Source organism: Rattus norvegicus, chromosome 4, assembly GCF_021556685.1.
Source record: "Rattus norvegicus strain SHRSP/BbbUtx chromosome 4, alternate assembly SHRSP_T2T, whole genome shotgun sequence".
Taxonomy (NCBI): Eukaryota; Metazoa; Chordata; class Mammalia; order Rodentia; family Muridae; genus Rattus; species Rattus norvegicus.
The window spans coordinates 136,132,906-136,156,079 of NC_141537.1; the positions used below are offsets into that span (position 1 = coordinate 136,132,906).

Sequence of the window (23,174 nt, forward strand, 5' to 3'; positions counted from 1 at the left end):
AATTGTTTCTCAACAGAAAACCTTCAATAACCCATGCTTCCCCACAGAGACTCAAAGTGAAAATTTTATACCACTTCACTATAAATGAAATTGCCTTCTAAGCTTTCTGGGAACAGGTTTTTCTGAAAATAGATAGGACAGAAAATGTTGATAACAACAAATAACTCTGTTCTTGGCACAAAAAGTTCAATGAAGATGGATTAAATTAACATTCTGAAAAGTGATACTCCATCCAGTTTTGAAAAATGTGCAACTAAAACCATGATGGCATTTTAACTTGTAGATTAGTTTTATAGTGCACCTTTATGCGTGTTTTTTATTGCCCTTTCCTTCTGTAGCAAGAGGTCAGTTATTTCATTTAGCTTTGAACAGTTTATGCTTACTTTCAGATAAGGAGATGCGCTGGCTTTACATTGCTCTAATGATCCGTGATGCAATTCGGGGATGGCATTTGAATTTATGACTTACAAAAAGAAAACAAACAAATGTCCCCTGTTTTCTTAAAATGTATAATGCTGTCTAGGTAGCATTGCACTGCACTTTATGACGGCATTTGAACACCTATAATAGCACAATATGCTTTCAAATAGAAAAAGTATAGAGCCTTCTGAACACCAAGCAGGGTTTCTGAAAATATTGTTTTCCCTGGCCTGTGACTGGAGTATTAGAGTAATTTATTCAACTTGAATTTTTAACAAACACACTAAAGTGAACGTTTTGTCCAGAAGTACATCTCTGTGGAGAAGAGCTCACATGAGATCGCAATGACTAAACTGCTACACAGAAAATAACAAGGCTCTTTTAGATAGCATCTTCTGAGCACACACTCCACAAGATGGATGCTCGCAATTAGCCGTAGGGAAAAGTTTTCACAATGCATGTATTACAGGATAAATAATGACAGTTAAGAAAACCAAATGCATATTGATGAAAGCATATGACAACATACGTGTTAGAGGGAAAAAAAGGACTATGTTTGCTCCAACATACTCAGTAAATTAATTGCTCCCTCTCGGGCTCAAAGAGCTCCCACAGACAGTATTTAGAAAAGCAGTATTATGGTTTCTTTCCTTTAGCCATACCATTTAGGCCTTTTATCTTTAGAATGCAACAGTGTTAATTTAGTGATTTATTAGACAGAAAAAAAATCTCTCAGGAACTGAGATACAGAATGGGGCATACTCAAGAGTTATTCATCCTTTCCTTGAGTGAGCATGGGTCTGGATAAAGGTGCTCTGTTTTGTTTGCATGGTGTACATTCCATGCAGCACGTCTCTGAGATGCTAAAGATACCAGAGCCAGGCTCAAATCAGTAGCTTATAGAAAGCCACTGGTGTGTTAACATGACCTTGTCATGGTCATGGTTAATCATCTGGGGACATTTCCGCTACTTTTATTGAACCTTTCCAAATACAGATCACTTTGAGATATATATTTGGAACTGAGTGAATTTTGTTGAGTCAAGTTTTTCCTTCTAAAATGAACCTATGCCCATAGAAACAAGCAGCTCAAAAGGTACTACATTCTAACCAATACTATTTGCACAGGCAAAACTTATTTGGTGTCCTTTTACAATGGGGTATGTATAAAGATTATAAATAGTACCCAGATATATTGAAAAAAGAACACAGATTTGAATAAATGATATATGAAACTGATTGATGGTTTACGAATTAATAGAAAACTTCAAAGAAGATTATTAAGACTCAAAGGCTCTCTGTATTAGACACAATTCTTCTGTACTTCAGAGATGAGTCTGATCAATGAAAGAAAAAAATCAATCTGTGAGCCTCATTATTATATGTACATAAAGATGATGTAAAATTGCTTAGGAGAGCAAAATTATGTTATTAAAACCTTATCTGGAATTAAGTAGATTTACATGTTAGCACATGTAAAGGGCCACGGGGCATCTTTGTAGCAGCAAGTCCCTTACTGCACAATAAGATGGGAAGATACATGGACTCTATACCCTGGCATATCAAAGACAAATAGGAGGTAATTGAAATAATTGAACTCCGCTGTCAGGGTCTTTCATCAACACTGAGGAGAGAGGCACATTCTCTAGGAAGGGCTTGGAGAACTTTTCTCCTATAAGTGTCTCTCTACCCTGAAATATTAGTCACACTCAATATTAACACTGAAGCATAAGAGGCTCATGTTGTAAACACAAGGGGAATTCCATCAAGTCAATGGCTTCTAGGCTGTCAAATTATTTGACTTGGTCCAAAGGGTGACTTACTTTTTGGACCCAGCATTGATCTATATTTGGTGAATTTTCTTTCTCATTTTATGTGGTCTTGATAGGACTGTGACTTACAGTGATCTGCTTTGATGTAGCTGAGGGATAAAGGGCAATAAGTTATATTTTCCAAATTATATTGAGTACCAGTTGTTTTGGTATTATCTTAAAATACACAATAAGCTTAGGTTAGAGATAGATCACAATGCTTTGGCTTCCTAACCACTTTTAATATGCTATCCATCCTGATGCAGTATGGACAATATTATGAGAAAAATATTTAAGACTCTGAATATTAGAGTCTCCCTCATAGCACCGATATTTTCAGAATAAAAATACAAATATAAAGTCATCAATTCATCCTAGCACTGTTTGAGTCAAAGAAGCATAATGCCTGGATCCAATATATTGGGCACTACTCAGTATTATAAAGATATAGCTGAATGGAACATAGAGAGAAAGTTAGCAACTCTGTAATATCCATACAGATTCTTAGCTAGAGTTTCAAAATCCTCAAGCATACAACTTCCAAAGAATAGGTATTTAGTATAAAAATTTTCAAGAAAACCCTATATGTTTTCTCAACAAATACCGACTATGAAAATAATTTTAGTATACAGGAGGCCCAGCTTACTCAAACGTCAAGTTTGCTCTAATGATTATATACCCTTCTTTTGAATTTTTGCCAGCTAGAAGCTTTTTGCCCCACTATTTCAGCTTCAAGGTCATTATCTTTTATAGATATCTATCAATATTTAAGTTGTTCATTTATAATTTTATTCTCTGTCTCTAATATTGTTAGAGCAGAAAGGTCTTTTAGCTCTTATGATATTTTCAGTTCCCTCTGCAAAAAACAGATATATGGGTACACAGAACAATTTTCATACACCTAGGATTCTGTGGGCATCAAGTTAGAGACCAAGTCTACCATTCAACTCTGCAGTCAATAAATGTGTTTGGGAATATTTATGCCATATGCTTCAGTGATAGACTTTTGAGAAGTGTCTTACTAGCTCTTTTCTTTATGATAAATTCATACATGTCACAGATGCTACCTTGAAATTTTCCTTGCACAAAATCAAATTGTTAATATTGTTTCACTCAAGTACATGAAGATTGGGTTAGCCATTTGCTCACACAGTGAAATCCTCTGTTTTCTAGGAGTAATCTGAATAACAGCAATTTCAGTGTTGAGGAGTGGGTTCTGGTCATCTATCTACACTGTCTTTATTGTAGAAGAATGAAAAATGAACACAAGTATTTGCTTTTCTCTTATGTTCAGTTTGGGACCTCTACATATACCTGGAGTCCTGGGTCTGAGTTTACATTTGAAATTCGAAGATCATCAAAAATACGTAAGAAAAAATATTCGTAGAAAGTTAGTAAAATGAGGTGTGGTATGTGCAGTCCATTTATTGCACCAAAGTTTTGAACCATGTTTTATACTTGAAGTTGCCCCTGTTTAGTGAGAAGAAAGAGAAACTTAGAAGTGGATAGTATTTTAAGCATGTTGAGTGCTGGCACAACAGTATACAGTCTTGTCTCCATAAACAACACCTGGCTTTGGATATATGTATATGTATTTCTTGGCAAGCACGAGTTGTATATTACCTTATAATGTTGCTACGTCTCATGTGGATACAAATATTTGGAACCATAGAAAACCCTCCCTTCCCCATAGAGAGATTTGTGGCCATCAGTCTTTTAAGGGCATTGCTCCAAGCCCTTCTACATGTAGATGAGGCATCCCTAACATCTCAGACCATGAAAATAAGAAAAGGGATATGACCACAGTTAACTAGGCTCAAAACACTGTGCCCCATGCTAATGAGTGTCTATATGTGCCGCTCCCTACAAATGAGGTACCTAGAGACCCCAAGGGCATGCCAATAAGCTTAAATTAATTACCTTAAAGCTTAAATTAAATACCTGCAAAAGGTATTTAATCTCCTGCCCACCCTGAGAAGTGAGTTATGGTTTTAAGCATCCAGTTTCCGCCATGACAATAACAAACTATTTGGAACCATGAACTGCCTCTTTTCATTGAGGTCCACCTTGGGGAGCTATGGAGAAGATATACGGACCCAAAACGTAGTCTCCCATAGAAGGCCTCTCTGCACTCCCAGTCACAATCTTTAACAAGCCTGCCTTGCCAAGCCAAGGACAATTTCCATGGGACCAGTTGGAGCTCCCTTTTCTCTCACCCTGGGTTACAAGCTGTTCCCAGCCCTTGAGCCCCCACTCTTATTCTCAACACTTTTGTGGTTACCAGGGGCACCTGGATATCCAAGAGCCTGAGAACTCTAAGGCCCTGGCCTCATCTCAGACTCTGGGACCCCAAGCCAGATTCAGTTCCCCACATCTCAGATTGTACTTTCCCAGTCCAGAGCACTGTTTTGGAGCCCAACATCCACGTACCCAAGCAACCATTCCCAGGCATGGAATATACATGGGCTCACAACCCTACAGGTACTGTGAATAAATGGATATATATATATATATATATATATATATATATATATATATATATATCCATTTGTCCATTTGTTGGCACAATGCTTTGTGTCAAAATTTTGTACCTACACTAAGGAATAAAAGAAGCGTGGGCCTAGTGTCTATAAATGAACTGCAGACATTCACCCTCTATGTATTTAAAGCCCAAACTAAAATCAACCCAAATAGACTTCTACGGTAAACCATGCTCTGTAATAAGCACTGACGATTTTCTCATAAGGATTTGGAAGGTCCAAATAAAGTTTATATTCTAGGAAAGTGGAAATAAGACATAACTTTATGTCTTCAAATGGTCACTCTGTGTGTAGTGTGTATGCGAGTGTGAGTACCTGTGTGCCATGACATATCATACATAATGATCAGAAGGCAAAGTGGATATGCAGCCTTTCCTACCTGATCTGAGACCCGATCTCTCTTCCTGTTCACATCTGTGCACTTGAGTCTGGCCAGCCGTTGAACTTGCAGATTCTTTTGTTTTAATATCCTACTCCACATATGGGCACTTGTTTACAAAATTCCATTTTGTTGAATCTGACGTTTTGTTTTGATTTTTCTTTCCTACAATATATCCTGATCACCAATTCTCTTCCTTGCACTCCTCCCAGCCCCTCCTCCAGTTCCCAGTCCAACCGCAAGAACCTTTCAGTCTCCCAGATTCACTTCTCCTCCTTTACCCTTCAGAAAACAACAGGCCTTGAAGGGATATGAACAAGATACACTAAGACTAGGTATAAACCCTCCTTTTAGGGCTGGACAAGGCAACCCAGTAGGAGGAAAAGATCTTAAGAGCAGACAGAGTAGTCAGAGACATCCTCATTCTCACGGTTAGGAGTCCCACAAAAACAGCAAGTTACACAACTCTGGATATCCAGAGACCTATATAGGCTCTGTTATTGTTACTTTATTCTGTGAGAACCTGTGAGTCCTGTATAGTTGATTCTGTGGGCCATGTTCATGGTATCTTCAATCCTCCTACAATTGTCCCACTCCCACTCCTATCTTCTGTAGCATTCCCAGAGCTGCAAAAAAGGTACCTATTGGAGACCTCCAATTAGTCTCTTGCTTTTTATACAGGCTTGGGTTGTTAGACTTGCATGAGAGGTATTTTACCCAGTAAGCTATCCTCCCACCTCCTCTGTGTATACTTTTCCATGTTGCAAAATGTTTTGAGAGACATAAGTCAATTAAATAAACTAGAAAATACTAAGTTATTCAAACCAGCTAAGGTTATAAGGAAATAACTAATAGAGTGGGGTATAAGGTTTTGTAGTTATTTAATCTAGGAAAAGACTATTACATTCAATTTAATTTAAATTTAAAGAGCACTTTAAAATTACTCTAATTTTACTTATTAAATAATTATGAATCACTATGGAAAATAAAGTACCTAAAACTTACATTATGTTATATTAAAGTTATTTCTTTGTTTAAAAATTTCAACTTTAACAAGTAAAAAATATTTTCGATGAGAAGGCTTGAGTTTGATTCCTATTGTCCATGAAACAGAACTGACAACTGCAAGCTGTTCTCTGACCTCAATAGCCAAAGAATTTACAAGTGCATGTGTACAACCCTCACATACAATGAATGTAAAATTGAGTTAGGAAAAAAATCTCTTTTCAAAAGTTTTACACATTGTATCTCAATCATACATCCCTCCCCCTCCCAGTACACAGGATTCTAGATGCAAAAAGGCACTTTAAAAAATACCTTTAAACCTCTACTTACTACGGAAATAGCATCAGTAATGAATTTCTGACTAGACCAGAGCTGGAAAATATACATGTCAGCTAACACAGCAAAAAACAGGTCATAAAGCAGGATAGGATTTGTTTCTTTGCTTGTTTGTTTGTTTGATTTAATTGAGTATGCTAAGTACTGTGAAATGTGCCTTGGTGGACTAACTCAGGAACAGGGACACAACATTGTAAATTATGAATAATTTTATGTATCTGAATATGGGATCTGGAAATTATTACTACCTAAATTTTTCCATTCTTAAATGTGGGGGAACAATGGTGTCTACATAACCATTCATTGGAGTGAGTACTTGACCACACATTCACCTGTCCATTGTCTCACCCTCTCTCCAGGGAAAGGTACAGAGAGAGGAAATATACTAAATCCAACACTGTTCATATTTTGAACTGCTTACCTAAAATAGAAACCCATAAAATCAATTTTGTACATTCCCAAGAAATAGTTGCCATCAATTAAATGAAGAATTATAGCTTATTCTAAGATATGGGAAGCCATCCAAGAAAGAATAAAATTAACTTTAACAAATATTTGTTGAATGGTTACCATGCACAGCATGTTTTGAGAAATAGAAATATGAGTAAGAATTAGAGCCTGTGCTTAAAAAATTTACAATCTAATAGCCAAATCCATATTCATATAATTCATGCATAACTGACCCTAAAATATAATCAGTGTATATGACAATTTGCATCAGGGTTGCACATTCATCAAAGTGTATGTGCATAACATTGCAATATTCTATTCTCAACTTCTGGTACTTTGCCCTAAACCAAGTTTCCTGTAACTCTTGCTCTGATGGCCAAAGTTTATATCCTAATCAGACCCACTGTTTTTTTTCTTCTTCCATTCAGCATCCTCTAAAATACACAGCCTCATCATCATCACTGTCCAACTCAAATGTCTTACATTTTCAAAGTCCAATATCTTTTGGAGATTTATAAAGATTCCCATTTCTGGACTTCATGCACCAGGTGTCCTATTTTGTGACTCTCTCCTTGAATATGTAACCATTTGTTACATGAGACTTACCCTTGATTCTTCACAATCTGTTTTTTCCATTTCAAGGCCTCTGTTCTATTGAGTATTTCTCCTGAAAGATACTTTTTAAACTCCAGAACTTGTTTTTTAACTTATTCGTATTTCAACTATTCCTTGTGAAAGTTCTGTGAAGAAGAGACATGCCTTTCTTCTTTGTGCTAAGTCCTCAAGCCTAGCACATGACACAGCACATGATAGGTAGTATAGAAAGCATTTCACAAAGGAGAGCACAGTGTACTTTCCCATCCCACAGGCTTCTCTGGAATCGACTTCTTCCCACATTCAAAGATTTGTCAGTGAGGGAATGGACACAGAGAATGTGACCAGGGTTGGAAAGATAGCTCAAAAGTAAACTGCACAGTTAGTTAAAAGTGCTTACTGTTTTTTTTTTTTTTGCAAAGGAACATGGTTCAGTATGCAGTGGCCACATGGTATCTAAAACCTCCCATATCTCTCATTCCAGGGGATCTGATTTTGCATCTGATCTCTGTAGGATCTTTCACAAATACAGTAGATTTGACACACTTAACTTTCAGGCACAGGTGCATGTGCATGCACACACACACATACACACACATACACACACAAACATTGGGGGAGGCATACAGGCACACAGGTACACACTCACACACAAATTAAGTTTATAGATAGGTTAAAAAAAGATTGTGGTCAATACATTAAGTGAACTAGCTTTTAGCCTCAAAAAAAAGTGATAAAACCCTCTCATTTACAGTCATATAAATAAAATTCAAAGATATTATACTAAGTAAAATGACAGAGAAGGTGAAAGATAAATATTGATAATATCACATATATGATTTTTTTCACTATGACTAGATAGGGGTAGGAAAGTTATTGGTAGGAGTTACAGAACATGGCAAATAAATGTTGAGCATAGTGGTCCCGTTGGGCACAATATAAATAAGCTGAAAGCTTCAGTGCATGACATGAGGATTGTGTTTAATATTTACATTCCTAAAACATGCCAAGAAAGTTGATATTAAGTATGTTTACTGTGGACATAAAACATTGTTCTTAAGTGAGACAGTAGACATACTGAGTAGTTTGACGGTAGCATTTACAGATAGATATATACATCAAAACTTTGCCTTACATGTCCTAGACATAGAGAATTTGTCAACTGTACATCACCAAGACAAAAACAAGATAAAACAAAACTGAAAACAAACACATCACACAAAGGACATGAAGAAAGAAAGAAAATCTAAATTTTCTTCCTTTGAATTTTAGTAACCAATGAACTACAGAAGAGTTAACACTTGTGCCCTAGAGCTCCTACAAACTGGATCGAGAGGTCACTTAAGAATCTAAGTGTTATAGGTGTGGTCCTCAACAGTGATGTTGACAGGTGGTGGGACCTTTAAGATGTGAGTCCTGTGCAGGAGAGTATCTTTCTGGTAAGGTCATGCTTTCAAGAGACTACGAACTCTGCCATTTATATTTTCCTGATGCAAAGTGACTTTTTCTGCTCCACTTGTGCTGCTATAGTGGAAAGAGAAAATTGATTCCTATAAGCTGACCTCTAACTTCCATGTGCACTTAATAGGAGCGTGCACGTTCATTTGCTTCTCCTGCAAAAAAATAAAACAACATAAAAACCATTCACAAGGCAATCATCTCTCCATTTGTACTCCATCGTGACTGTTAGACAATCAAGATGAGTTTAAGATAAAACATCTCCTTTTCCAACATTAGTAGAAGGAAACCAAAGTGCCCTTTCATACAGCTATATAAAGATGCTCTTTCTTTGAAACATGTGTGTGTGTGGGAGCAAGAATACAGAGCATAGACTGATCTGTGTATAAGCACATTTGGGAGGTTGGGGGTTTAGTTAGAAATTCCACAGATCAAAACAATTATATGTCAATAGAGACTGTGAATCAGTAAGTCATTTAATTGAGCACGAAGCTTAGTTAATAATTGATCAGCTTTGGCAACAGGTTGACCTGAAGAGGATTGTGATAGTTTGAACTTTGGGATTCATGGATCTCCTTTCGCTGGCCAGAATCATGAAGCTGACAAAAGATTTCTTAAAGTGACCCTAGCTTTATAATCCATAAAATCTAACTTGAAAAATGGATTTAACAATCCCACAGTCATCACAGAATTTAACTGATGCAATTTGATAGACCACTTGTCAGCAATTACTTTCAAATAATACTTTTGTGGATTTTTTTTAAGTTTGCATTACAATAAAAGTTGGTTCGTCATTCCAAAGTGGAAGGTCAAATTTCCCCAATGATGCCAATAGTCAACACTTTCATTTTATCCAAAAGAAACATCTTTAGAGGTATCATATTTATGGAGTACCACTCAGCTATTAAAAACAATGCCTTCATGAAATTTTTTGGCAAACTAGAAAACATCATCCTGAGTGAAGTAACCCAGTCACACAAGACCACACATGGCATGCACTCACTGATAAGTAGATATCAGCCCAAAAGCTCACATTACCCAAGATTCGATTTACAGTCCATATGAAGCTCAAGAAGAAGGAATACCAAAATGTGGATGCTTCAGTCCTTAGAAGGTGGAACAAAATGCTAACAGGAGGAAATATGACAATTAGTCTAGCTTTTTTATTGATGTAACCCTCCTGTTCAGATGGTATTTTTCCTATGCCTTTTCTTTGCTCCATTTCAGTTTCCTCCTGTGAACCACCTGCTTTCTGAAGAGATCTTCTTGTCCCAGTGAGGAAACCTTCCCCTCACTTCTTTGTGCTTCCACTGTGGTTTGTGGACAGAGGACCAGCATCTTCAGACTGTGCACAGTTATGTTTGCTGTCTAAGATTGAACAGATAGCAATGACCCCTTCCCTTTGAAAATGCTTTTGGTAAAATCAATTTTATTATCATGTTAATCATATACTCTCTCACTGTAGTTGATCGTGTGACATAAAACCATTGCAGGAAGTTTGGTAAGGTAGAGCAAGTTGATACCCAGAGACTTGGGCAAATACCTGATGCTTAAGTGACTCCCAGCTCCCTGCCAGACTCCTGCCTTGGAACACATGCCCTGCTTCTCATATAAAAGAGATATGACCACAGTTATCTAGGCTCAAAATAGAGTTGTCCACGTTAATGAGGTACCTAGAGGCCCAGAGGGCTTAGCCAATATGCTTTCCTTCCCAGACATTCCTCCCTGAAAAAAAAGTATTTAGTCTCAGGCCCACCCTGAGAAGTAGAGTATGGTTTTTGCATCCATTTCTGCCACAACAATAAACTGTTTAGAACTATGGACTGCCTCGTTTCACCAAGATCCATGATGGGCAGCCATGAAGAAGGCTTTTGCCTAGAGAGTCACAGCCTAATCTCTCATAGAAGGCTTTTCTGCGCTCCCAGCTAAAACAACAACCAAGCCTGCTACTGCCAAGTTAAGGACAATGGCCCTGTGGGACAAGCCAGAGCTCCCTTTCCCACCCCTCTTGGTCCCAGGCTCGAAAATGGCTCCAGCCCAAGGGGTCCCATCTTCATTCTCTGCTCTTCTGTGACTACCAGTAGTACCTGGATGTCCAAGAGTTTGAGAACCCCTTGGCCAAGGCCTTCCCAAGTCTCAGACTGAGCTTTTCCACCCATGAAGCTGTGTCTTGACATTTCTCTACAGCCCAGCACATGTCCCTGGTGGTAGTGTGGGATAAGCAATCAAACTCCCCAATGGCTCTCCCCAGTGGTAAAGCAGATGTAGGCCAACAACCAGACAGTCGATGTCTTGGTTTTCCTATTTGAAAGCTCTTGAGGATTCACACTCATTTTAATGGCAGCCACTCACCCCAGCACAAAATAAAGGTGCAGCAAGTTAGTGGTCAACGCGGAGTACCTTTCTTCCAAGCAGTTGGCAGGTCAGCAATGACTAATCGACTATCAACCAGTTCCCTAAAGTGTTAGCATCTCAGACGTTAAGTAAAAATCCCCTTTGTTCTTCAAAAGTAGACAGGTAAAAATTGATTTTGAGTTAATAACATAAAGGCAAACGCTTCTCTGAGATCCTGTGGTGATCAGAGGGCACGTCAATGAACTTCACTGAGTTCCTGTCTATATGAGGGAGCTGCTCTTAAATGGGTGGATGGCAAGGAGACAGGGAGGGAGGGAAGGTGGAAGGGAGGGAAGGATGGAGGGATGGAGAGAGAGAGAGAGAGAGAGAGAGAGAGAGAGAGAGAGAGAGAGAGAGAGAATGAGAATGCTTCTGGACAAGGAAGTCATAGAAGGTTTGAAGAGGCAAAGAGCAATCTTTGTTTATTTTGCACAGTGTAAAGGGAAAAGAATTCATGGTTATCAGAAAGACAACAAGAAACATGAGGAAATATGGAGGTCACAGAGATAGAAGTAGTCTGGTCGAGCTCTTTAGGAAAGGGGAAATGTAGCCTTACCACACTATCGATATAGTGATGACCTTCATAGACATATTATAAAGGGAGGTTGTGGCTGCCAGAAACAGCCTGCACTCAGACACAACAACTTTGGTCCTGACAGATGTTCACAGTGTACTTGTCAGAGTCTTCATTCAGTTATTAGATGTCACCACTGGGAAGCATCTTCTTGGGCTAGCCATGAAGGTAAGATGAAATAAACAAGAAATTACATATAGATTTTATTTAAAGTATAGTTTGAATGTTCAAACTATAGATGTAAAGTATAAATTGAATGTAATTCAATTGGTTTTGAGTTTCAGTCCTTTGAGTTCTATTAATTAAACAGTCATGAAAGTCATATAAATATTATTTGTTATAAGCAAGAATGATACTTTCCACATATAATGGACTTCTGGACTTCTTAAATGATGACAATAGTCAATTCTATCAGTGTCACCAAAAGAAACATCTCTAGAGATACCATATTTATAAAGTTATGAAGTATATAAGGCCAATTGATTATGTAAGGCAAGTTTCTATGCACAAAAGATGCATTATGAATTGACTAAAATGTTTTTTAAAAACTGTCTAGATTGTGATTATTCATATATAGGATATATCCTCACTATTTCTTTCTCTAAAAGACAGTATCATTTCTGTAGTATTAAATGCTGCATATAATATTTGGAAAGATTTTAATATGTTTAATTAGGAGTAATGTGCCATTCTTGAACTTCCTTTTCAACTGGGGCCATTTCAATAAAACATTAAAATTATAAACAATGACATTCACATAATGTCTAATTCTAAAAATAATTGTCCAATGCATTTTAATACCACTAAGTAATGAAGAAAAAAGCCACATGTGATCTTAAACATGCTAACTGGTTATATTTCACATAAACGATGCCTCTTCATATTCTCACTATTTGTTTGTTAGTTTACTTTGCTCAAAGGAGACAAAAGAGCCAATTTAACTTTTCTCCCTTGAGAAATCATGATTTTAAGTGAATAAATAAATGGGATAACAGTGAAACATTGACACCTGGTAAAATATTGTAGGTTGCTAAAAGGCAGAGTACATTTCTTTTATCTAGAGAACTGCTTCTTGTGGGTTTGTAAAATCAAGAATGGTCAAAGAAAAATGTCTTTAATCAATATGTAATGTTTGTAATTTTGAGGTTTGAAATTGTTTGTTGTTATAGAGTAAATGAAACTGACCTTTACATAATAAATCAAGTAGTTGATATTATGTAAATAGGTTTCTCTACTTATAACTATAGTGTCCATGAGCTTCAGAGTATGACACATGTTCTCTTCTACTTAATAATATCTACCTTCAGAGGTGATTATGTCCACTGTCCTAGCTAAGCTATTCAGTCTAAGTTAGTGAAGATGTCAACATTTCCCCAGGTCTTTCATAAGCTCCAACTTCATATTGATATTATTCATCTGTCCAAACATCATCTCCCAATCTACCTCCCCTAAATATCTACATATCTAGCTATATCTATTTATTAACCTATGTTTCAATAATGTATTTGTCTATCTCTAATCTACCAATGCTCTCTATCTGTATGTAATCTCTTTCTCTAAGTAGTATACATCTCTTCACTTATCTACCTATCTTTCTAGCAATCATTAATACCTATATTTACCTATCTATATACATATAGCTATATATAATCTATCCCTCTGTTTACCAGTTGTTTGTCCATATATGTCTAATGTATTCATCTACTGCTGTCATCTTATCTTTTTTATCTATGTATGCATGCATATATCTTTCATTCATCCATTCACACATCTATCTATCATCCAACTATCCAGCTGGTCATGTTGTAAGCACTTTACATTTAACAACTCTCCTACTGAACTTAGCATATTCTCCCCGGTTCTGTCTTTTCTATAAAAGTTTCATGTCTCATTGACTGGGTCTACTGTAATCCATGCTGCCTGAAACAGAAATCTAGGACTCATCTCTATTATCTATATTCTCATCCAATCATAAATCCAATCAAGTGCTGTCAAATTAATCTTTTGCCAATTAATATTTGCATAGCTATGATATACCACTCTCTTTCTTAGATTGGTAGATTAATAACTCATTCTTGCCTTCATTCCTCACTTCCTCAGTCCACCAGCTGCCACTGTTGGTCTTCTTTTAATCCTGCCATTTTGCTTTATTATGCTGCTTCCCAGTAGTCATGCATAAATTCCAAGCTCCCCAAACTGTTGTGTAATGTGAATGAATCTGAGACCCTGACTTACCTTCACAGCTCATCTACATTTCCCTATCCTATTATTTTGCACATATGGTGTATTCAGTTACTCCATAGCTCCAGTAAAATATATATCCCATTATAGTAGTCCTAAGATGTAGGACTTCTAGAGGAAAATAAAGTTAGTGATACAAATGGAATTAATACCCTTCAAAAAAAGGTTGAAGGGAGCTACTTGAAGTCATTATTTAAGGAGCAAAGAATAGCTCTGTACAGAGTTTTGACCACCTTAAACTTAATACTATGTGATTCTCAGAACACAGAAAAAGTTATTATTTAGAAAGTGCCAAGTCTATGGATGCTGTTCCAACAAGTGGAACAGACTTAAGCAATACCTATCTCTGTCATTCGCTGGACATTTTGCATCTCACTGCCTCTGGCTGGAATGTATTTAAAGCTTGCTAATGATGTTCTGTAAACATTATCCACATACGGAGCTGGGGCCGTCTCAGGGAACTTTGAATAGTGTCTACTTTGCCAATGGAGTTTGGATCTAACTGTTCTATCACCTTTCTGGCCAATGAAAAGCAACAGAGTATACCAAGTAGTTGTCTCAAACAATGCAAGTATCTCATGTGTAACATGTATCTAGGACTAAAACTGTTTTCAGAGGTCTTTACCAAACTTGATCTAAAGAGCCTGAGAATTGCTATTCACACAGTAAGCACCATTGTCTATTTGAGTCAGTCTTCCTTAGGCATCTGTTGGGTAGAAACCTATGTTTATGTTTCACCTGAAATGTCCCTCAGATTCAAAAGCATCAAATCTCAATTCCAAATGTCTCATAAGTTTAGGGATCTCACAAACTTTGACTCAGCTTTCAAGTTTGATTAATAATTCTAAAGCCATGTGCTGATATAAAAAAAAAACTGACAAACTGGGTGGATAGAATTGTGGAGATATAATGTGTGATTTATATAGTCACATTTATCACCCTATATAATTAATACAAGTCATAATCTTATCTTAAAAATCTAATTTAGGTTTTAAATGACACTTTAATTAAAGAGTATTTGCTTATTAGAAACATATTTATTGGCTGGGATGTTCCTTAATGATACAGATCTTTGCTGTTGTGAATGATTCAATCTCTACATTTGCTTCCCAGGACCTAAAAGTAAGTAATTAAACAAGCAAAGACTAAGTAAGTATATTTGCTGCCAGCAGCCCTATAATATATTGGAGGTAAACAAATTAGTGTCAAACATCATTATAAATACCACACTGGAAATGTCATCCTAAAAATGTTATCTTTTCTGGTCTCATATATATCATTCAATTTATATGTACCCAAATGTGATCAGAATCTGCAGCTTCTATGCGGGAACAGCCCATGGTTATACAACCCCAACATATCTTCCACTTAAAGGGCTTCCGAGTTCTAGCTGAAATCTGCAGTCCCAGTCGCAGAGGAAAGATATGGGCCTTACATTGCCAAGAGAAGGCTAGCAGCCTACACTGATTTTCAATGAACCTGGACAAGATTCAAGTCCACAACTCTGTCCTAAGTGCCTCGAGCAGCCTGCTCCCTTAGCATACAAGCTCACTGGCATTTGTGCTGTCCAAAGACATAAAGCCCAAATCCAGGCCATTATTCCGGACACACAACGGACAATTCACCCTCTCACCTATTTCAGTTTCTTATTTTCAGCTTTATCTTCCTATCTTAAAGTTTCCTTATTATCCACATGATAAATATAAGACATAGAGAATACGAGATGAAGGAGCCAGGATGCTACACTCATAGAAACTTCATTTGTTCCCCCTGGACTCTGTTAGAGTAGTAACCACCGGTCTCTTTCTTAAAAAGGAGGATTATTTCTACACACACACACACACACACACACACACACACACACACACGCACGCACGCACACACTCACACACACACACATATATACTTTCTTGCTGCTCTCCATTGAGCTGACAGTAATCAGTAGATGCTCAAGTATTCTTCTAGATTGACTAGTGCATTGGTGGCATATGACGTCAGTGGCCTGCTCTTGATATAGTCAGGCTACATCAGTCTACAATTTCTCTAGTTAGAAAGTCCAGCCAAGCAGTGACCACTCAACCAAGACACAGATACCTAGAACCCTTTTCCAGTATGCTGTCTTTTAATAATTTATATGTACTATAAGCTCAATTTTACTATTTAATGTATCTCCAAATATAGTTTGTGTGTAATGACTTTATCGTTGCAAGTTAGGTAAGGCATACAGATAATATCTCTTCTACTAAATGAGAAAAACAAATGTTGACAAGTGTCACATAAATGTGACATTAAATTGGAAGCAAGAAAGCTGCAAATTCCTTCACCTTCTAAAGCTACATTCTTTCCCAATCCATCATAGTATAATGTGCAGGGTAAATCGCTCCTTGGGTACCTAGGGCTAAATCTCTTAATCTTTTTTCATCCCCACTTAAAATTAAGATTATGGACCCCTGTATAGGATGCGTACTGCTGTGAGGACAAGTGGGTTTACTGGTGAACAAGGCACTGAAAGTCTTGGAAAATAATCACTGTATGATTCACGTACACAGTGAAAATGATGTAGGGAGTTGCATAGGAAGCCCTGACTTACATAGTAACATCGGAGGTCTTAACTTCCAGCAGAGTGCACATTGACAAAGGAGTTTGACCACACACTGTGCTTTTAAGCTTGTTTATAAATATAAACAGTAAGTATGTCAGTCACATCTTCTTCCTGTCTGACCTATGTGGCTGGGTTTTGTTGGAGACACCCGCTTTGGCCTTTCTGTTGTTCATTTGAAGTTGTGTTTTTAATAAGGACGCTACCTGTTTTATAAAGGAACAATTGCAGCTTGTGTGGCTTTACCAATTCTTATGGCATTACCTCCAAGCCTGTAATCTAAAAGCTGTTCATTGGCAGTAAGTATTTGCTTTGAGAAAAGGAAACCCATGGACCATGGAAGAAGATTTTACATTCTGTGCAATGTCCTCTCTTTTCGCAAATAAAGCCTGTGATTCTGTGATTGGAGAAGCCTGAGATCACCTCAAAGAGGCTAGCTAGACTCCTGTACAAAAGCTGGTACTGAAAAATCTTAGTGGTTATGCTCAGGGGGTTGGTTACTCATTGACTGCAAGCATGTTCAAAAGCAGATAACTTGTATACAGCTTTGTCGGTGAGTTCCAATTTCTGCTGTAATCAATCACCACAAACATAAACCCTCAATCTAATATTCCATCATAGGGCTCATTGGCTAAAATCACAGTAAGGAGATAACAAAGCTGCATTCCTTCTAAAGACTCCAGAATAATTTGGGCTCAATCAGATGGCAGGGGTAGAAAACTGATCCCTGCTGTAATGGAAACAGAATACCTGTCTGTTGCCCCTTCCAGCTTTCAAAGACTGCACCCTCAAACCTCAACCTGTGAGCCACAATAAACCCCTCTTTTCTTAAGCTGCTGCTGTCGGATATTTTATCCCAGTCACGGGAAAGGCAACTAATACTTTGCTTAACACAACAAAGCCACAGGTTTCCAGGGCAAAGATGTGTCTTATGGGGCTATTACTCAACTATCACAGTCTCTGAGCATGGGATCGAGCAAGAAATAAGCATTTAGTCAATAGTAATAGTAGTCACCATACACACTTACTCTCTGGCGGGTATTGATCAGCATGGTTTATGAATATTTATGCATTTCATCTCCATAACTAGCTTCTCAACATGAGGCAATAACTGTTGCCATCATCTCCTTAACAAATAAAAGAACAATAAGACACAGAAACGCAGGAACTTTCATGGAGAGAGTAGAATGCCTAATGGAGACTTGAACCCAAGCAGAGCAGGTTCAGAATACAAGCATTTAATTAAGATTCCTTCTGTGCCTTCATTCCAGTGTTACAATGAGAAAACAAAGGGAGTGTTAGCTTAAACTCATCCAGGAACAACAGCTAAAGAATCCCAACATAGATGAAAGCAATATGCACACTTCCTTTGCACACTTAGTCTTGTTACCATCTTCTCTTTTGTTTTGGGATGCAGTCTCACATCAGGGCCTCATATTCTTTAATCATTCTGGTTGGTTGTCCCCAGAGGTCCACAGAATACTAGCTTTACCACAGCAAAGAATTTTATATAAAGGTTTAATTGGCTATGAAAATGATTAATAGTATAATAAGAAAATTAAAGACAAAACCATCAATGTTCTAATTTGTAAATACCATACGTTCTCCTGTCTGCTGCAACATTACATTTTTATACTAAAAACCTACTACTCATCACCACGGGAGGGAAGAAGAAAGCAAACCAGTGTTTTGTAGAATAGAATACCTTGCCTGCTCCCGCACCACCGTGTCTCCCTTCTTCCAGAAAGAAAGTGCCCTTGGAGAGGCGCTGGGTTTACAATCCAAGATCACCAGGCTGCCCACCTGCACCTGAATCATTTTTTTCATAGGGTTCCTTGAAAAATCTGGAGCAGAAGCTGAAGTGGAATTGGAGAGTAAGAGGGAGAGGAGGAGAGGGAGACGGAGAGGGAGACGGAGAGGGAGAGGGAGAGGGAGAGGGAGAGGGAGAGGGAGAGGGAGAGGGAGAGGGAGAGGGAGAGGGAGAGGGAGAGGGAGAGGGAGAGGGAGAGACTGTGAGAATTGTTTATTTAATAAGAACTAGATACACAGAACAATTACTATAAATTGAAAGGTCCACTGTATCTATGTTTTTAAATTCTTCTTGGCACAGAAGATGTTGGAACTTGATTTGAGGTGTATCATATGCAAGAATATAATGCTGAAAAATTAATTTGTGCTATGGTATGAGCCCACATTCTAAATCTTAATACCATGGCTTTACATTGGTCATGAGTTCATTAAAGGAAACCAGTCTTCATAGCCTGTTTAGGAATGTTTGCCCATCAAGATGATGTGGTCTCTCTTGATCCTTAAGGCACAGCGCCTAGTGAAGTTCTGTCACTCAGAAGGTGCTGAGCAAAGGTTCTAGAATGATGATAGAGTTCTGAACTAATTGTTTTTCAGAATATGTCATAAAATTCTCATATAATTAAGTTTAACACTCAAAGAGGACATAACACAGATATAATGTTCAATGGTGTTTTGTCACATTAAATATCATAATGTGCAGAGAATATTATGCTTGCCCCTAGAGCTGTGATGTCAATCTTTAGGCTACATAGTAAGATGTTAGGAATCATTTAAATGAGATGGTATACTAATAAGAAGTCACTATTACCTTTGCTACATTTGTGTAAAAATATTAGGAACCTCATTATCTCCCAAGAATCCCAAGTATGGGATTTTAGGTGTAACTCACAACATTTAGATGATTTAAAAATGATTTTATTTATTTTATGTCTATGAGTGTTTTGCCTGTGAGTATATGTCAGGGTACCACAAGTGTGCTGTGCCTGTAGGGGTCAAAGGTGAAATCTGGATACCCTGAAACTGGAGTATAGACAATTGTCATCTGCTATTTGTAGGTGTTGCATATGGATTCAATGTCCTACACAAAAGCAGAAACTGATTAATTGATAAGTCATTCTCCAGCTCCTACCCACCTGGCTTCTAATGTTCTACACTATGGGAAATCCCAGTGAAAATAACTTAGTGCTAGGTACATCAGCATTTAAATCACCATTATAGCATGTGCCTGAGTATGTTCCTGTTCAACTACTGCACTTAAGGCTCAAGGACGAGCATGAAAGAGGGACAATATTGCAAGAGCCAGTAGACCAGGAGATATGAGAGACTGCACCTTTAAGACATAATAGGGAAGCTAGATTCATGAAATCTCAGCAACCTGGATACTTAAATAACACCTAAAACACTTATCAATTGATAACTTTCAATTGTAGATGGGGAATTTCATGGGGCCCCAGTCCTGCATGAAAAGCAACTAGCAAGTGCCATGAGGAAGAAGTAGTCTTCACCAAGGATGAGCATGATGGCTGGTTGTCTAATATTGAGTGTCAGCCCTAGCAACACATAAATTTAGGCAACATTGAATAGACTCAGCAGATTGTACTCATGTTTATTTGATGATATGTATATGTGACAACAATAGTTAAAGAAGAGGTGCTGTGAACTTTGAAACGAATAGGGGCAGGCAATGTACAATGAAGGGGTAGAAAAAAGAATAGGGAAGGGGCAAATGATGCAATTTTCAGTTAATTAAATAAAATGTTATTCTGAGTGGGTCTCATAATCAAAATCTTGTAGAAAAAATTTTAGTAAAATACAAACCTATTTATATTTTAACATACATTTTAACTTATATGTTTTCTATTTTCCCAGATAATAATCCTACAGAAAAATAGGGAGGGATATATTCTTTTTTAAAAATAATTGCACTAGGGGTCTCCTGCAAGGTTTCATCTACAGAAACATGTGCCCCAACTTATATTTATCTTATCTTTGCTGTGACATGATACTTCTCTGCCACAGATAATAGGAGGAGGATTTCTACTGACAATCCTTGTAGTCATCCCGAGACACATGAACCATTTCCAATCTTCAGGTGGTAGAGACAAGGGACATCTCGCATTTCCCAAGGGAAGATGGCCCAGCAGTTAAGAGCACTAAATGCTTTTCCAGACGTCCTGAGGTCAATTCCCAGCAAAAACATGGTGGCTCACAACCATTTGTAATGCCATCTGATGCCCTTTTCTGGTATGTCTGAAGATGGAAACAGTGTACTCCCATATATGAAGAAGACTAATGGAAATTAATCTTGGATTCCAAAACATTTCCTGGCAGTTGGCACTTCATAATCATTTGTTGTGAGAGATGCAATGCCTAATATTTGGGACCCACTAAATGGTGGCAGGAGAACACAGGAGTCCCATCCTTTCCCTAGCCCCTAAATTACTGCCAAATATTTCAAAGTTTGTCCCAGAGTGAAAATATTTTTAAACTGAGAGACACCGGCTCAGGTAGTATTGATCCTTACATTTAAGCAACTAGGAAGGTCCTGCGTCTCTCATGGAACTGATCGTCACGATAAACTCATTGAATTGGAAAGTATTCCATAGAAACTGGAAACAATCATGATAGTTATGTCAAGCCTCAAGTTATGCTCAAATCAAAACTTTGCATCTTAATTACTTGAGACAATGAATCCTTTCTTTCTTCTCCATCTTCTACTTTGCCTTCCACATTTCTGCTATGCTGTCAAATTACTGTTTTGTTTTTTCAGACACTTGACACGCCAATGTCCTATGCATGAATGCTCTAAACGCCACAAAATATTTTATTCCTATCCTTGCACTATCATGCAGAAAGAAGAAATGAGAATAATATCAAGTAATGGATCATTGGATAATCTTGCCTTAAATATACTCTATGCCTAAACCTACAAACTAGGTCCATGAAGTCAAATACAGTTTCTGAATCAGATATCACTCTTTCCAACTTTTTCATTTGCTTTTAGGAACCAGCAAGAGAGAAACATGAGAATGCTTTTTTTATGAGAATACTTTTAAGGAGCATTTCACACGCCACTCTCAGCAGTGGACAGATCATGAAAATAGAAATTAAACAGAAACATAAAGTCATGAACCAAATGAATTTAACAGATATCTGTAAAACATTTCATCCTAAAACAAAAGGATATATCTTCTTCTCAAAACCTCATGGTACCTTCTCCAAAATTGAAGATATAATGGGTCACAAAACAGGCCTCAACAGGTACAAGAAGATTGAAATAATCCCATGCATTCTATCAGACAAGCACAGACTAAAGCTGGTCTTCAATAACAACAAAAGTGACAGAATGCCCACATACACATGAAAGCTGAACAATGCTCTACTCAATGATAACTTGGTTAAGGGAGAAATAAAGAAAGGAATTAAAGACTTTTTTAGAATTTAATGAAAATGAAAGCACAGCATTCCCAAACTTATGGAACATAGGAAAGCAGTGCTAAGAGAAAAAGTCATAGCTCTGAGTGCCTCTTAAACGAAACTGGAGAGAGCATACACGAGCAGCTTGACGGTACACCTAAAACCTCTACAAGAAAAAGAAGCAAATACACCCAAGAGGAGTAAACAATAGGAAATAATCAAACTCAGGTCTGAGATCAACCAAGAAAAACTACACACACACACACACACACACACACACACACACACACACACACACACACACACACACACATCAACAAAACCAGGAGCTTGGTCTTTGAGAAAATGAACAAGATAGATAAAACCTTAGCCAGACTAAACAAAAACCATGATCATCTCATTAGACAAAAAGCATTTGACAAAACTCAACACCCCTTCATGTTAAAAGGCTTGGAAAGATCAGGAAGTCAAGGCCCATAAATAAACATAGTAAAGGCAACATACTGCAAGCCAGTACCTAACATTAAACTAAATGGAGAGAAACTTGAGCAATCCCACTAAAATGAAGGTCTAGACAAGGCTGCCCACTCCTTCCCTACTTATTAAATATAATACTCGAAGTCCTAGCCAGAGCAATCAGACAACAAAAGGAAGCCAAAGGGATACAAATTAGAAAGGAAGAAGTCAAAATATCACCATTTGCAGATGATATGATAGTACACGTAAGTGACCCCAAAATTTCCACCAGAGTCCTAAGCCAGATAAACAACTTCAGTAAAGTATCTAGCTATAAAATTAACTCAAAGAAATCGGTAGCCTTCCTTTACTCAAAGGATAAACAGGCTAAGAAAGAAATTAGGAAAATTACATACTTCACAATAGTCCCAAATATAAAATACTTAGGTGTGACTCTAATCAAGCAAGTGAAAGATCTGTATGACAAGAACTTCAAGTCTCTGAGGAAAAAAATTGTAGAAGATGTTGAAAGATAGAAAGATATCCCAAGGTCATGGATTGGCAGGGTTAATATCATAAAAATGGTCAAAAGCAATCTACAGATTCAATGTAATTTAATCCCCATCAAAAATTTTAACTCAATTCTTCATAGAGTTAGAAAGAGCAATTTGCAAATTCATTTGGAATAATAA

At 37.4% G+C, this 23,174-nt stretch overlaps 1 protein-coding gene across 5 annotated transcripts in view; it reads right to left on the reverse strand.

The window, feature by feature from the left end:
• Nucleotides 1-23,174, reverse strand: part of Cntn3 (contactin 3) — a 375,608-nt gene that overhangs the window by 75,729 nt on the left and 276,705 nt on the right. For 3 of the 5 annotated variants that reach the window (XM_087659082.1, NM_019329.2, XM_087659085.1), the window contains 1 exon segment: nt 18,506-18,656. In XM_087659082.1, coding sequence (XP_087515208.1) covers nt 18,506-18,656 — 151 coding nt within the window. 5 annotated transcript variants of the gene reach the window in all.